At 57.5% G+C, this 16,586-nt stretch overlaps 5 protein-coding genes across 5 annotated transcripts; 4 read left to right on the plus strand and 1 right to left on the minus strand.

Moving 5' to 3' along the window:
- Positions 1 to 2,005: 2,005 nt before the first annotated feature.
- Positions 2,006 to 3,873, plus strand: BXZ73DRAFT_82078 (uncharacterized protein; the record flags this gene model as incomplete). Its single annotated transcript, XM_048023641.1, has 8 exons — positions 2,006 to 2,227; positions 2,281 to 2,346; positions 2,389 to 2,441; positions 2,596 to 2,680; positions 2,915 to 3,157; positions 3,232 to 3,394; positions 3,451 to 3,576; positions 3,641 to 3,873. The coding sequence occupies 8 exons, from the start codon at positions 2,006 to 2,008 to the stop codon at positions 3,871 to 3,873; spliced, it is 1,191 nt and encodes a 396-aa protein (XP_047872085.1).
- Positions 3,874 to 6,664: 2,791 nt separating this feature from the next.
- On the plus strand, positions 6,665 to 8,153 carry BXZ73DRAFT_82079 (uncharacterized protein; the record flags this gene model as incomplete). Its single annotated transcript, XM_048023642.1, has 9 exons — positions 6,665 to 6,694; positions 6,756 to 6,815; positions 6,868 to 6,969; positions 7,042 to 7,130; positions 7,184 to 7,277; positions 7,330 to 7,375; positions 7,434 to 7,540; positions 7,862 to 7,996; positions 8,055 to 8,153. The coding sequence occupies 9 exons, from the start codon at positions 6,665 to 6,667 to the stop codon at positions 8,151 to 8,153; spliced, it is 762 nt and encodes a 253-aa protein (XP_047872086.1).
- A 2,221-nt stretch (positions 8,154 to 10,374) lies between these two features.
- On the plus strand, positions 10,375 to 11,166 carry BXZ73DRAFT_107138 (uncharacterized protein; the record flags this gene model as incomplete). The annotated part of the gene is made up of 5 exons (XM_048016838.1): positions 10,375 to 10,603; positions 10,662 to 10,719; positions 10,808 to 10,909; positions 10,972 to 11,041; positions 11,095 to 11,166. The coding sequence occupies 5 exons, from the start codon at positions 10,375 to 10,377 to the stop codon at positions 11,164 to 11,166; spliced, it is 531 nt and encodes a 176-aa protein (XP_047872087.1).
- Positions 11,167 to 11,649: 483 nt separating this feature from the next.
- Positions 11,650 to 14,124, minus strand: BXZ73DRAFT_55754 (uncharacterized protein; the record flags this gene model as incomplete). Its single annotated transcript, XM_048021388.1, has 2 exons — positions 11,650 to 11,878; positions 12,182 to 14,124. The coding sequence occupies 2 exons, from the start codon at positions 14,122 to 14,124 to the stop codon at positions 11,650 to 11,652; spliced, it is 2,172 nt and encodes a 723-aa protein (XP_047872088.1).
- A 1,072-nt stretch (positions 14,125 to 15,196) lies between these two features.
- On the plus strand, positions 15,197 to 15,409 carry BXZ73DRAFT_107140 (uncharacterized protein; the record flags this gene model as incomplete). Its single annotated transcript, XM_048016839.1, has 2 exons — positions 15,197 to 15,296; positions 15,351 to 15,409. The coding sequence occupies 2 exons, from the start codon at positions 15,197 to 15,199 to the stop codon at positions 15,407 to 15,409; spliced, it is 159 nt and encodes a 52-aa protein (XP_047872089.1).
- Between the last annotated feature and the right edge of the window lie 1,177 nt (positions 15,410 to 16,586).

Here is a 16,586-nt window from a genome sequence, read left to right on the forward strand (position 1 = left end):
GAAGAGCCTGCAGGGCTGCCTTCGCGTCGACTGCCTCGTCGGCCGTCTCGAATCGCGTTTTGAACGCCGCTCTGAAGGTCGTCCAGTCGTTGTTGAACACGGCCAGCCCGTTACCGATCGTTTCCAGGTAGGGGGTAGCCCAGATCGCAGCGTCATCGGTGAGGAGAGTGAGAGCCGACTTGATCCACTTCGCGTCGTCGCGATCGAAGCCGCCCGTGGCGTTGGCAGTGTTCAGATGGCCACCCATCTGCATCGCGTAGACTTGGAAGGATGCTACGAAGCGGCGTGCATCCGAACTGGTCTTGCCGTTGTACGGCTGGGGCTTGTTCGCGACCTTTGTCGCGTCCTTCGTGGCTTGGGTGTTGACGTTCGAAGCCACCGTCGCATTCGTCATAGCTTGGGGAAGGGTGGTGGACAGGTTCTGGAACGCGGTTGCCAGATTTGTCACCGCCTGCGTAAGGTTGGCCTGTCCGGCAACCAACTGCTGCTGGTTCGCGGTGAGGGCCTGCATGAGGGCCTGAAACTGCTGGGCATCCATGACTAGGGGTGGGATAGGAGTGTGGGTCTCGTCGAATCTAGCCCTGCGGGTCGTGTAGGTGACAGGGGTACGGATATGAGGACACGGTTGGTGTCGCACTCTCGCCAGAGGAGGTCGTTTCGCTCGTTGCGGACGATGTGGACGTGCCGGTTGTCTTCAGTGTCAACCGCGTGCTGATGACCTGTGCAAGCCACCGTGCTCTAGGAACCAGGATACGCTCCGGGGAAGTGAACACCTATTGAGGCTTCCGGGCAGCCAATCAGTCGGGATGACCAACTGCGCGGATAGAGTCGTCGGCCGGGAGCGGGGTAGTGTTCTCAGAGTGTGATACTCGAGCTCAACAGACCCAGGGAGACTGCGATACGCTCAGAGCCTTATAACTCCGGCAGGTATGCAGGGTAGGGGAAGAGCGGGGCGAGTGGCACAGGGTGGGGACGATGCTTGCGCGAGTGGGGGCGATCCGATGCTTTGATGCCAGCACTCACTGGTTAGATCTCGACCTAATGACGCGGGAGCGGGCCGCGAACGCCAATCGGAGGAGAGGGAGGGGTGGATGGGTGTAGATGGAGGTTGGATGACCTCGATGTAGTGGTGCAGAGGCGTTGCCGGCACTAGGCGCAAAGCAGACGCAAACTAGAGTCACACGAGGGATGTCTAGCCCACAAAGACCAAGTTAACATAGCTCTACATACATACAGGCAATCGAGATACTCACCTAGCCCACAAAGACCAAGAGGTCGAGATGAGGGCTAGGACACGAAGTGCAAGTGCTAAGAGAGTCCGCGATACGGGCGCTTAAGCGCGGGAACAACCTTCCAATATAGTAGCAGGCAGAGAAAAGGCAAGGAAAAGACGAAAAATAATACGTAGGGCGAGTCCAGAGTCCGTTCCACAACATACGTATCCCACGATGTGGCTGACAATGGGACAGGGCTGCGACGTGAACGGTCTCGCTGTGCAAACCGCTACGGACAGGGCCGCAAAGCGCTGGGAATCCTTGGAGTGCGTCATCTGGTTGCAGGTGAGATACACGACCAATGCACTCTGCTACATGCTCAGTCTATCACAGGACAACCAAGGGCCTCTTGTGGCGAAGGTTGATGTGAGATCGGGCAAGTACGTCGTACTCGGGGACCTAGCTTGCTTCGCCCCTTATCGCCACAACTGGTGCGAGCTCTGGCGACTGGACACTGTGGTTCACGAATGGGTGCGTCTGTCGGTGGGCAGGATCCACCTCCCACCTGCACGGTCGTCGCCCTTCCTCTTCATCCGTCACACGAACGCCCGTCGATGCGTGGACTTCGGCCTGTGGCTCCTGAGGGTGGACGACTATGAAGGGATACCCGGCGACCGGGAGCTCATTTCGGACTTGGCGTCGCCAGAGGGACGCTGCACGTTAGTTTGGAGTCAGGTACGTGCCAACCCCTGGCACCGCTGCAGACGCTGACCCTTCCCCAGCCCGACGAGATGCCCCACGTTGCGTTCAAGGACGCCGAATACGCCCAGATCCAGGTGTCTCCTGGATGCAAGTCGATCTACACCTGGGACATCGACCACACAGAGTGGTACAAGGTGACGACCCTGCCTCATATCGGCGCGCGGGGCCCGAAGATCCATCTGGTGCGCCTCATTGGGGGACGCCTTCCGGGTCTTTCGATGGCCATCCATCAAGTCGAGAAGAACAACGCTGTACGTCCTCAACGCCGTCTTTGTATACACTGGCTAACATGTGCTCTGTGAAGGCTCGTCGACTCGATATAATCGAGATTTCTGACGACGACGACGACGAGACCGGCCTAGTGTCCCCGGTGAACGACCTCACCTTGATCGACGATATTGAATTCGTCTAGGGCAGTGTGGTGTTTAATTGGAGTCCCTGGAACGTAGCGTACTTCACGGTGTGGTACTGTAGTCCCCTCTTAGCATACGGCGTCGTTATGGATTGTCTTGGGTGCTCTTCCGAGTAAGAGACGAGGATCGGCGAGCTATGGAAAGCGTCAGCGAGCCCGGGCCGTCAACGATGATCGCCCCTATACTATTTACCAAACCCTTGGTAGGGGAGCACTGTTCGCCGGCGTATCTTCTCTGACCTCACGCCGACAGAAGGGTAAGAAGGGCGGGAAGGGCAAGCAACGGTGCAAAGTAAGTGACACAAAGCGCTCCCTTGATGACGTCCTTGACATATCTGCGCAGTAGGGCACTTGAAAACACCAAGGAGAGCCGCGATGGCCACGTGAGAAGTACGAAGGGAAGGATGAGGGAATGGCGGGCGGGCGGATGTATGGCTAGATTATACATCGCGGAATGTTATGGGTAGATCTCAGGATGGGACGACACGGGACCATATAGAGAGGCTCTACGAAATAGTGACCTCAGGGCCTTCCTTTCGAGGAGGAGGAGGAGGTCGGTACCATCAGCTCAACCATCAGTGCCTCGAAACCGCCGGAATCGCGCCGTGAGACGAGACCTGCGGGCTCAGAGCGTCTGCGTGCAGAGGTAAACGCTCGTGCTTTCGCTCTACCCGAAGGCCGACGCGGCGTCCTCACCTACTCCGCCATCTTCCATCCGTACTTCCAGGACGTGGCCAAAAGAATGACTTTCCAAATTGAACAACCTAAGGTACGTATCCACCCTGAACCGCTCTCGACAAAAGCTCACGAGGTGCGACCTCTGCGCGAAAATTGATGGCATAGGATGGAGAGAGCACCAATGGGCCGCTAGAACGCGACACGACACGTGGACTGGTCCTCATTTCGCCTCGCAACAACGACCGGAGCAACATTCGCGAGATGCTTGAAGCTTATGGGAACGAGATGGTTTACGGAGACGTCCATGTGACATCCGACTGGACGTCAGGTAAGCTTTTCTCGAGGGACCAGGTGACTTATCACTGAATGGCAGAGTGAACGCAGACGCATGTCCCAAGGGCACCAGGGGTCTCTGTGTCGGGAAAGGGCGAACAAACAGCGAAGCGAGCGAAGAATTCTGGGCGAGCTTTACAACAAGCTACGCACTGGACGTTCAGAGGAAGGGTCAAAGTGAGTATGAATCAATGCTCCATGGTACAGCCGACTGACATACCCTGTTCCTACCACGTCGCAGAGCCAAATGAAGCTGCCCTCCATCAAGCTCAGAAGCGACTGCCAAATTGGGTTGAGTACGGAACTCCGTTTTCGAAACGGCGCCGCGACGACGACGACGGCGATGTCGAATACGGGGCCGACGTGGAAGCGCGAGCGATCAAACGACGCCGCGAATATCACGAGCGCAGTCAAGGCGGCTCGGAATCCCACGTCGAGACGGACGGAGAGGACAAGATGGAGTACGATGACTAGGAGAGGGCGGTTGGGACGGTGGATAGTCTCAAATGCCACAGGTGAGTTACGTCTGATAGCTAGTCGGGGGTCGCTTACGCGTCTGACTGTGTATATGCGCGTTCGATCACCCGGCTCAGGGTTTCAAAAGGGTGCGACGAGGAGGGAAGGAAGTACGAACCGATGATAGGGCCAGCTCGGAGGGAGGTAGCACGAATTGCCATGTCACACATGTGAGAAGACGTCATGAGCGCGTCCAACTAGTGAATTGACGTCGGTATCGAGTAATCAAGAGCCACCACCGAGGCTCAGCGTAAGTCTGCCACAGCGGGCGCCCGACCCGGGATGAGCACCGTGGTTCCCCTCTGTCCCTCAACAATGCATTTGTCGGAGTCCGCGCAAACGAGAAGGGGCGTAAAAAAAGTGGTAAAAATTTCGGACGGGCGCCTGTTACTAGGGGCTCGACGGGCAAGCATGGCTCTGTCTAACACCTCCCTTCTCCCACTTCACTGGCAGCGGCAACCAACGGTAGCCTATCGATATGAACACGGAAAGCGTCGCGTCGGATGTAAGTACCCACTTTCCAGGGCGCGGGCCCGTAACACGTCGTGCGCGTATCTGAACTTCACTCTGGACGTCAGGTGAAGAGGACTATCGATACAAGCTGGTGGAAAGAAGTATACTTCAGTGAGCTTGTCTACGATTGGGTTCATACAGACAAGTGACCATAGACGGCAGCAACCGACGGGAACTTTCAAGTGTGCCCTGGCCGGGGAAGGGGGAGGGACGCCCTGTATGGGCGCTGGGGTTTCTTTGGGATCGAGAATGAAGGTGCGGTTCACGCATCCACCGCCCCGTCCGTGACTGATATGAGATCCCGTGCACGTAGGCCTCGCCGCGGAAGACCGGGGGGGCGATCAAGACTGCGTCGCTGTTCAAGGGGGCGACGATGGGCCAGCAGATCCGCCTGCCGTGCAGGAGGGATCGAACTTGAACGACGTCCAAGAGTGCCCTGTATGCGAACTGGAACGACATGGCGGGGTGAGTCCTGTACGCGAGGAGCGTGTTGCGGCGCGGGTGGAGGATAAAGCGCAGTATGTCGAGTAGGGAGGGTGGAGCCGCCTCAGTACAGGTTGTGCACAAATCGCTGTTAGAGCGCCCCACAACTATGCGTATGATACATCGCGCTAGTGCCCTGTCAATAGAGAAGACCAGATGGATGCGTATGGAGTAAGAGATCTGACCATTGCCGAAGAGAGGGGGCCTACAACATCTTGCGTGCATACTGAATCTGTGACAGTATCATCAGAACTTCGGCCGCTGGTTCAAGAGACTGCGACGGACGAAGCTGTGAAGCGTCTCGCGAGTATGCAAACTTGTATGTGTTCCACTGGATACCCCAGTTCTACTGACACATTTCAAATTAGAGCACTGTGCTATCGCCCCTCTCCTCCGATGCCTATCTACGCTTCCCGCCCGACTACACTATGGGAATAGGACCCCGGGCCGGGTCAACGCTGGAGCAAGACGCCGGTAAGTTGCCGGAATAAACGCCGAACCCTCGGGCCGTAACTGAACGCCGCGACGGATCACGGACCAGGAGTCAAGCGGTGCCCTGCGGACATTGCCGAAGACACCGAGGCCCGTCCAAATAGTGAGCAGCGTCGTCCTGGCGAGATGTCGTCTAGCCATAGTAGTGTCGTCCGTGCTAGATGTCGTCGACCCATGTGAGGAAGGGGGATGCTCAGAAATTAAAGAGCTTGGAACACCGAAACGCCAGGAAGTACCACTCAAGCGGGCCTTGCGAACGAGGCCAAAGGCGATCGAGGTGAGGAACGACCAGAGACGCTACGCATCGCGAGACGCAACGCACCTTGTGAGCACGCGTGCGATATCACAAACGCGAGAAGCTAATCGAAAGTTCAGCGCCCCGCTCCACGCTCCACGCTCCCGCGCTTGCCACATCCTCGCCCTCCATCCACTGTCGTCTGTCGGCGGCCTCTCGCTCTCGAACGCATCCAGAAAGCACGACGATCGACATCGTGGTCCGTTTCCGAGTGCTCGGTGAGTGTCTCGCTACGTCGTGCGACACTCTACGGGCGTCTCACCATTCGTCTGTCTTCGCCGCCTCTCCTCTGCCCTCCTCTCCTCTCCTCGCCGCTCCCTCTCTCACCTCTTCTTTCTGCCCCAACGAAAGCACTCCTCTATACAACCAGATTACTACCGCGTTGGTGACGCCGGTGGTGACGCCCTGCCGCCCGCGCACGTCTCCCGCGCGTGCTAGCCCAGGTGAGTGTCGTCACTCGTCTTCGCGCTGGATCTTCTCCCCGACCTTCCCCCGTGCCCTTCATCTTCCACGCCGCCGCGACCGCCTACCGTCCTCCACGCGTGTCGACGCTCTGCCACACGCGCACGTGTGACGCCCGCGATAGCCCAGGTGAGCTTTTCCTCGTTCCTCTTCGCGTTGGGTCCTCAACAGACCATCCCCCTCCCCCTTTGCGACCGCCGGACCCGCCGCAAATCTCACTCTCGGTCTTGTTCCGCGAACGTACCCCCGGTCGTGACAACCTCTCGCGCGCGCGCCTCACCCGCGTGGCAGTCTAAGGTGAGTAGCTCGTCACTCTTCTTCGCGCTGGGTCCTGAAAAGACCGTCCATGCTCCACTCACGCCACCACGACCGTCGCCGCACCACCCTCACTCGTGGTGCCTTCACCCCACGTGTCACCCTCCACCCGCGCTCGCGCCCCGGACCGTCAACATCCACTCTCCCAGCGCACCTCACCCACTCATCGCTGTCGCTGACTCGCTCACCATGCCGCCTATGAGCATCGAGCACCGCAACGTGAGTATTCTTATCGTTCCACTTACATACGTTTTCTGACGATTCCGACCATCGCACGCAGACCTTGCATCAGATTATGCGGGGTCCGTACATGGCTATGGAGGTCGCACTAGTATGTGAGGTACGTATTCCGGCTTCATTGCCACGACGATGCGCTAACATGTGCGCTTCAGGCCATCCAGAACGGCCTTGGAGGTCGCATCAAGGTGAAGAAGAACAACGGCGGGAGCCTTACGTTCCCCCATGGCCGCTGTAGGTTCTTACATCGGACGACCGTGAGTTGGGGCTGGCACCCGGTAAGTCGCATTCTATTACGCGCGTGAGGGCAAGCTGACGGAGCGTTGCAGAAACATGGCAGGGTGGCGGGGGGGAAAGGAAAGTCGGGCAAGAAACAGCCGGGTAATGGGAAGAAGTTCCGATCGGACGTAGTGGCCGCGTGAGTGCTTCTCCTCTTGTATCTACGCGCCTGTTACTTACCGTACCGCATAGGTTGGGTCGCAAACTCATCGAGGCGCTTGGCCTGGACAACGTCCAAGGCGGGTTCAACCTCCAGAAGTGGAACCGAATCTGCGCTCGCAACTGGGTGCGCCCTTTGTAGAGGGCCGTAGAGGGCGTAGTAATGTTTTGTTTCGTAGAATGCTTCATACTATTCGTGCTCTTGCAAGTACGCGCGGGCGGGCCGTGAGATGAGACGCGTCTCCGAGAAAAGCGGGATGTGATCGACCCGCACGTCATCCAGGCACTGCGGGGGTGGCTGTGCTCGAGGAACACCTCCGCGCATGGTCCCTGGCCGGCGCGCGCCCTTCCGCCTCACTCGGCCGTCCCGGCCTGCGCGGCGAGCGTGAGGTGCGTACTCACCGTGTCCGGCCTCGTGATCACACCCATGACCGGTCGACGCGCACACCAGGAATCGACGCCAGAGCTCTCTCTCAGCTCCTGCGTCCTCGCAGCGTCGCGTTGCTCCATTCTCTACGACTCACGTCCACTCGTCGTCCCTCGACCACCCGACCACGCTAGTGGCTACGCGCCTTCGCCTGGCTCCCGTCCATGTCGTCCTCGCGCACGTTTTCCGCGCACGTTGTCCGTCCCGCCTCGCACACGCCCATCGCGATCCGCCCGCGTTCACCTAGGATCGATACGGCAGCCCTACGCGACGCATCGGTCTAGACGCACCGCGCGTTCCCCTTCGCCCTCGGTGTCGCCTTCGCCCTCGGTGTCGCACTCGCGCTCGTCATCCTCCTCGGTCTCGTCCATTCTGACCTCCTCGCGCACCTCGCGTTCCCGCGATCCAACTCTCTTCGCGTTCGCTTTCCCCGCAACGCGTCATATCCCGGATTCCCCATTTCTACGCTTACACCAGCCCTCTATGTCCATTGTCGCCTTCACCGCCGTGGACTCGGCCCTGGGGTTGACGACTGTCGTCTTGCCCCACCGGTATACGCTGTGTTTACCCATATGAACCATTTATGCATACGCACCGTTTATGCATAAACGGGGCGTATGCATAAATGCGCCGTATGCATAATCATGCCGCATGCATAATCACGCCGCATGCATAATCGGGCTGTATGCATAAACCGGCCGTATGCATAAACCGGCCGTATGCATGAACGCGTTGTATGCATAAACGGATCGTATGCATAAACGCGCTGTATGCATAAACGTGTTGTATGCATAAACGAATCGTATGCATAAACGGGGCGTATGCATAAACCGGATGTATGTATAAACACAATCTTAGACATAGGTAAGCATCCCGAGGAGAGGGCGAGTATGCAAGCAGTGTTGAGAAGTATGACTGGACTGTGATGAACGACGAGTTCAACAAAAGCCTTGTGTTTATGTCAGTATTGAAGAGAGTATATATTCTATAAGCAACGCACAAAGAACATGGAACATTGGCGTAGTGGTCTGTTGTGTCGCATGTGTACAATGTCAACAGGCTGCGGGTTCGATTCACGCGGCTGTCCTTTTGTTTACGGATATTGACGCTCTTACCGCTGTATGCATACTTCAATGTTTATGCATATATCTGTGTATGCATAAGGTACTGTATGCATAAACCCGGGGCGCTCTCACAGGGATTTATGCATAACCTGTACTGAGGCGGCTCGGCCGGCGGTGCCGCCGCCTACGATAACATAGTCGAAGACCTGGCCGGAAAAGTTGTGAATGGTATCGAGAAGGCTCTACATTGTGCGCTGAGAGGATTCACGATGGAGGAATGTGGTGCTGAGACGATTGGTTAGGGAAATCCTGAACAGATCGGCCGTTATATATGCCACTCGGAGAGGTCTTGTCGCCTTAGCAGTTAGTAAACAAACACGATATCTGGTTTAGCTGCGCTCACCAGGCGTCAACGGTCGGAGGACGTGCGCTATATGAAATTGAAAAGAATGCACACCGGCTTCTTGCTGAGCCGACCTCCTACGGGGCTTGGAATTGGAATACCGACCTACTTCCGACGCGTTTACGGTGAGCACACCACGATTAAGATGCGTAGTAGAAACCATCGTGTAAGCAGCCACACCAGTACTCATGATCAAGTACATACTTACTGAAGACTGTGTCAACCGTGAAATATTCGCTGAGCGGCTTTTTTCTTGACGCTGGTGGCTGTGGTAACAAGAAACGTTGCGGACCGGCCGAGATCTACATACTGTCGCAGATATTTGGAAATAGAGGTATTGAAACTGTATACGGCTGCTGGCTTCAGCTGCAGGCTGAGCTCAGGCCTCTTGAAAGAAGGGATAATATTTGAGATCATATGACTTACGAGACCCGGTGTGTTTGCGGTGCGCCGCTGAAAGCAACGGACTTCATCCGACGCGTGGCGAACGGCGCTTCTTGCGTTGCGATGTCCGATGAGACTGAGCTTGTCGAGATGGCTAGGCAATTCGAACGCCCATTTCAGTCGATATTTCGATCGGAATTTGGGTCATGAATGCATGACATTTGCGCTGGAACACGGGGCCGCCAGAATTGATTTTTTGGTCAACACCCAGGAACGATGCATCGATGTGGCCTGTATGATTTCAGTCTGGTTTCAAGTAAGAGAAGTCCGGGCGAGCTCACCCTAGCATGTGGATATGAAATGTTCGCATACCGGTCGATGAAAGACTAGTGGCAACATGAGTGGCACGGAAGTATTCGACGCGGTGCTTGTGAGATAGGATAAGATAAGATAAGATAAAGAAGCTTTGGGCGCCTTCTCCACTTCAATGCTTCAACTGATCTTTGACAAAACACCACCCCAAATCCGACCGGTAAGTCCATGTACGCGCGTGCGTGCGTCTCGGCCTCGCTGAGGGGATGGGGTCGCGGACGTCATAGACGATGGGACTTAAGCGGTTGAGCTCGAGTTGCCGTTTCAACAGCTGACGGGCCGGACGGCCCATTGGGGAGCCGTTCGCTCTCTGCAGGCCTCCAAGGACACCGTCTCACTCAGCGAAGACGCCTTGTAACCAGCCTGTTCTCGTATCCTATACAAAGTCGTATCCTACATGCTCTTTGGGACCATTTGCAGCTCGTAGAGCGACGAGGGCCTCTGCGAGCCAACCACATTGCAGCATCGCGCCTCCAGCCGGTTACTCATCCACCCGACCCGGCCCAGCTCATGTTTCGTCCACTCCGTCCACGCCGTCCACCACCCCACCACATCCACCGTCTTCTCGACTACCATGTCCGCGCCTCCCCAAGCCCCGACCGTCAACGACATCGTCATCAAGGGCGACGTCCCACCGCATGCCAAAGACCTCTTCCACCGATGGGTCCGCGACAGCCAGACGAAGCGCACCTTCGCCTTCTCCATCGCCTCGCGCCTCGTCCCCTCCGAGGTCGAAGTCTTCTCGCGCGAGCGCGACGGCAAGCTGCAGGCGCGGGTCACGTACCGCCTCACTGTCGCAGCCGGTGCGTCGCCTCTCCGCGCGCCGCGTCTGGCAGGAGCACCGCGTTGACAGACGGGCAGACATGCTGAACTGGAATGGGAGCATGCACGGCGGCTGCGCGGTCTACCTCATCGACGTGTGAGTGCATACTTTCCCCTCCTGCGCCTTCCGTCGGCTTGCGCACCGTGCCCTCGTGCTCAATAGACTGTTCTGGCTGCTCGCGCAGGTGCTCGTCTGCCGCCATCTCGCTACTCGCCATGGTCCAGAAGAAGCCGTGGGGATCCGTCTCGCAGGCTCTCAACACGTCCTTCCATGCCCCTGCGCTCGCGTGAGTGCCCTTCGCGCCATCTCCAGCACCAGTCCCGGGCCCCGGCTGATCTACGTGCCCAGCGGGGTGACGATCGAGGTTGTGAACACGACTACCGCGTCAGGTTCGCGTATGCTGTCGTCCGTCACAGAGGTGAGTCTCCTGCCCGCCCCTTCCCCTCCACACCTGCCGACGCGTCGACGCAGATTTGGGATGTCACGAACAGCAGGTTGTGCATGTCGGGCACCCACCACAAAATGGCGCCGTCCAAGCTATGAAGCGGTGGGCTGGCTGATCACCCTCGTCACCTACGCCTGCGTATCTCCGCTTTCAATCATACTATCTTCCCCCGGAAGGACCGCCCCGTCTCGAGGGATGTATGCGTGGCTCACGACGCGTTTCCACTTGGGGAGAGTATGCCTTATCAAAGCTTCCTCCCCCCTCGTCGCTTAGCTAGATCTCTCCACATTCATCATCAAGCCCGTCTCGCTCGCCCTCTACCGCGGGAAGCTTTGAGCAGGTGCACGTCGCACGCCTTCCGGATCGGTTCGCCTCGATACGCCCTAAGGCTGCGAACCCTTGAGATATCCCGTATGCTCTTCTTCCCGACGCTGCACGATCCTGACACAGACCACACAACGATATGCTCGCCAAGACAAGACCCCCATGTATACTCAAGCAATGGGAGCAATGACCTTTAACCGAAACGACGTGCTACAAATAAAATCACATACTCTACAGAAACGCACCCGGCACTCCGTCTACCGCCTCTTCGACATCTCCAGCCTCTGCTCGATGCTCATGCCCATCACCTCATCTTCCGCACCCGCACCCGCACCCTTCCCCCAAGCGTCGCCCACGATCTTCCCGTAGTTGTTCGGGCTCATGGGAACCGGGCTCCCCCCGCCGTAGCTCCGCGCCACGATCTCGTCGACCTTCCCCAGCGCCGTCTTGCGCGCGAGGTGCCGCTGCGCGGGCGTGCCCCGTGCTCTCGTGCCGCGCCTCAGACCCGCGCCTGTACCCGCGGTTGGCTCAGCCTGAGCTTGAGCTTGAGTCTGAGCGGGCGCGAGCGAAGCCGCCGAGGTAGCGTGCCTTTCCTCGCGAGCACGCGAACCCGACCCAGCGCGATCGCGCGGAGGCGCCAGGTCCAGGTCCAGCGCGGAGCCCGACGCGGATGCCTGGGAGTACACCGACGCGCTTCGCATGCGCTCGAGGTCCGCCCGCGCCCGCGACTCCCCGCGGTCGAGCTGCGAGTACGCCGAGCCGGAAGACGACGATGTGAGCGTACGCGACACCGCGGCGGACGGGACGAGGAGCGTCGCCCCCGACGACGACGCCGCCGCCGCTGCCGCAGAGGGAGGCAGATGTGCTTTTGTCAGCCGCGTGTGGAACTGCGGCGAGGACGGGAAGGGGAGCGGGGGCGGTTCGCGCGCAGTGTGCAGCTTGTTCCGGGGAGGTCTGTCCGCGTGCTTATCAGGACGCTTGTCCTTGTCCTTCTTCTGCTTGCCTTTGCCGCGCGCCTTGGGCGTGTCGTCGTTGGAGGCCCTGGGGTACGGCGGGGAAGCGGGGAAATGACGGAGGGAAAGCTCGGGAGCGGGACCAAACAGGAGGCTCGTCTGGAGGGGCGGGGACGCGATCAACGGCGGGTTGAATGGCAAGATGTCGATATGCGCGGAATCTGGAACTGGAGCGTGGGCGGGTGCCACGAGAGAATGATAGGACGGAGGAGGGCGCTCAGACAGCGGACGCGAGACTCTAGGGGACTGCGGTGCAGAAGCGAGAGTCGCCTTGCTCGGAGGGGTGAAAGGACTATTGCGCTTGTCCTCAGCCGTCCTCCGTTTTGGCTTGGGCGTGAACCTGTCAGAGGGAGGACGAGGGATATGTGCACCGTCAGAGTCGGAGGATTGCGAAGGAGGTTCCTGTTTGGAGGTGATGATCGTAGCAGCGCGCGAAGGCAAGACCGCAGGCGAACCGTCTTCTTCCTGCAGGAAACCAGACTCCGGATCCTCGAGCAAGATGCGGAACCCAGGAGGAGACGCCAGGAGATCCCTCCTCTCTTGCATGTGCGACGGGCGCCGGATTGGTGACCCGTCGTCCCAAGGGCCCGAGTTCTCGCGTCGTCGATGGGAAGCAGACCACGACCGCATCGTACGCCGACGCTCGAGATATTCCTCGTCATCTCCCTCTTCAGGATACGACTGGAATCGAGGCCGGCGGATAGTGCCCAGACGTAGACGCTCCAGAATGCTACGCCTAATGGACTTGTGTCGGGGGGGAGCTTGAGCAAGCACGTCATCCTCTTCGCCATAGTCATGCTGGTCGGAGGACATGGAGCGTGACCCGGGCGCAATCCGGCGTTGAGTGTCGACTCGAGCGACTTCACATACAGCGGTAGGGTCTGCTAGAAAAGGGTCTTGTTCCGCGTCGCGGGCGGGAGCTCCGGTGGCGGTGGACGTTCGGCTGACAGTGGAGAGTGCCCGCATGAGCCAGGAGCTCTCCTCTTTGGCATCGCCAGGCGTCTCCTTCGGCACGAGTAGGGCGCTGTTTGGCCGTGGGGTCAGGTCTGGTGGTACGAGGGAGGAGCGACGGGGAGTGGCAGGATATCCGTGAGGGGAGAGCGCGCTAGACGTGTAGGCCGAACCGGACCTGAGATGGGAGCCTTGAGGGGTGAGGCTACCACCGAGAACGCGATAGAGAAGCATCGTTACGCCGATTCCAACGCCGACGCCTAAGATAGCAAAGACGGGGGAGAGGAAAGCGAAATTGAAGTCCTTGGGGCTGTCGGCCAACACTTGGTTGCGGTGTCTAGTGACTGAGGACTGTTGGCTCGCTGGTGGCAGGGCGGCAATGTGCACTATGGAAGAAGCGGACGTAGCGGATGTCGTGGAGGATGGCGCGGAGGGTGTTGTGGTCGAGACCCCAGTGGTAGGCGAAGGGCCGGCCGAAAGCGATGTTGTAGAAGCCGTTTGAGATGGTTGAGTTCCAACAGCGACGTCCGTAGGCCCAACGAGGGACGAGGGGATCGCTGCATCGGTCGGCTTGTTCCATTGACTATACGCGGGGAACGGCCACCAGTTGATGGACGACGCAGGGTCTTGGCGCGCATATAGGGAGGGAGCAAGAGGAGGAAGTTCGTACGCAGCTGGATGACCCCTTCCACAAATAACGAGAGCGGCGACGATATGAAAGCCCAGGAGTGCGCTGAGCGGTCGTAGGCGACATGATGTGCCAGACATCTAGGAAGGATGAGCGTCAACGTCGGAGATCCGATGGATGGACATACCTGAGCTTTACAACGTCGCACTTGGACTGAATGAAGGGATACGTGGAACAGGAGAACCAATGCGAACAGTGATCTCAGCGCTCCGCGAGGCTGACATTCCAACCCAGCCTATGAGTCCCGCTTACGACGAAATACAGTGTCTTTAACGCACCGTTAGGCATGAGAGTCTCCTACCAGCATTGTGTCTTAAGAGAATTTGCGTACTATTTTCTCACTGTTCATGTCTGAGCGCGCCCCAATGGGTGTTGGGAAGCTGAACTTTGACGGGGATGTGGACGTTGTGAGACCTTCAAGGAAGGGAAAAGATGCATTCCAGTTGCGGTGTGGGCGACGACAGCGTATGCGCAGATTAGGAGACGAAGAGACAGCGTGGAGACCTCGCAGCTAAGCCCTGGCCATGGTGGGGCTTGAGGAGAAGGGCGACGCGTCAGCGCCTCGAGTCTCGACCCTCAGATGCAATCACGGTCACGAGGGCGTGTGAACGTTTCCTCCTAGGTCGCTCAGAGTACGTTATTCTGCTTATTCAACGCTTCATGTAGCTTGGCTCGTCCAGCCGCCCCCGTCGTTCCTCCTGCATACGCTTCGTGGGCAGCTGCTGCGTCGACCTCTTATCGCTCCCCTCCTCTCAGTTTACTTCCAAAAAGCGTTGTTATCTCTAGGGTTGGCACTTCTGTGCCTCTTGATGAAAACATCCATCCACAATCCATCCAGCTCTGACATCGACCTATCCGGGATTCCAGGAACGTATCGAACTTGTCATCAGAATGCAGGGGCCCGACGTGACGGGTATGAACGTTTTTTTGACACCACACGTCGTTCTTCCCGGCCCTCACCACTCCGGTACGCTGAGCAAGAACGAGAAGGTACGTACACAACAGATCGCTGCAGGGCTGTACCTAAGTTTGGTGCTTAGTTCACACCACCACGCCCGGACAGGGAAATGCGTGGACGCGTGCGACGTGTTATAAAGGATCCTCATTGGAACCACTAACTTCGACCCACCCACTCATACTGCCACTACAGAGATGCCTCACCTTGCTCAGTTGTTCTTCTTCCTCGCTTTGATGTCCATGTTATATGGTACGGGCTTTGCGGCTCCCGTGGCCAGCGGTGTTCCCCGCGAAGGTGTGTTAGTGAACTTACACGTTGGTATATATTACTAATTGACGCTGCAACCAGACACGGCAGATGACTTGCATGTTGAAGAGGTCAAGTGGCTCCAGCAACAGGATCGCTAAAGAACGAACATTCCCGTACGTCCAGTGGTAGATGTCACGATGAATTACGCGCGAATAATCATAACTGTTCAGAACACCCGTCCCAGAAGAACTGGTTTCTCGTTCTTGTACATGTGCTCCTCTGGCGTTTGCTATAAACACGTCAATTGGTACGATCAATCCGCGGGGAGGCTGCTGTCGAATTCGGTACATCTCGCGCTGGCATCCGGAAGATCTGCAACGCATGTTTCCAGTTTTGATAGTGAAAAAATCTCGCATATGACTCTATACAAGCACAGTCATTCAGTGACTGAACGCACTCTGCCTCGTGGGGCGCTCGATTGGCGTGTCGCCTGCGGGAGATTTAAAGTGCTCTTGGTAGAATATCTCCCTCGGCGCTCAGAAACAGGCCCGGTGTTTCACAGATCTACAAATTCGCACTGAGGCCGCAGATGTCTTGACAGTTCCATGTCAAAGCGTGTAAGTGTTCTCTTCGGTGGCAGATACATTAAACTGTCCGAGCCCAGATTATCACCTTCCAGATATGCTGGTCCTGGGGGACTCTGCATGACGATATTTCCCTAGATGTTCATGCTGTACATCTCCTGGGGCCTTTAAATATGACTCTATTCACTCGTGCCGGTTCATCGAGCATTTACTTCACGTCACTCGGTCCAAAGTCGGTCTCCATTCGGTCCTATGGGTACTCGACGTGGTAGTGCGTACTGTGTCAAAGACGCTCAACTTTCGAGCCTCCAATGGACCCGGTATACCTACTGTGGGTTGAATAGCAGCAAGGTTTGACACAAGATATCACATCTTCCAACTCTATAGCTATATAACATCCGAGGCTCTTGACAATCCCAGATATACCTCACTCCCCACGAGACTAAATCAGAAGAGTCCATTAATCTGCCAGTTACGACCGCGCTCTGCACTGCCGCCTGCTGCTGGATGACAGGTCGGCCACTGATTGATGCATCTCCGTGGGCGTCGCTGTCCTTATCTGTATACCTAACCACATGGCACTGGATAGATCATCCCTCCCGAAGCGTGCATCAATATGCCCTAACCTACTCGCTGTGACTGCCACCCATCGGACCGTGCTGTCCGCACCCCTACGCGCATTGACATTCAAGATTCAAGAAGGAGCCTCCAATCCTACCGATGAAGCTCCATCCCCACACTCTTTCGGTTT

Source organism: Epithele typhae (assembly GCF_022376455.1).
Source record: "Epithele typhae strain CBS 203.58 chromosome Unknown BXZ73scaffold_100, whole genome shotgun sequence".
In the NCBI taxonomy this organism is placed as follows: domain Eukaryota; kingdom Fungi; phylum Basidiomycota; class Agaricomycetes; order Polyporales; family Epitheliaceae; genus Epithele; species Epithele typhae.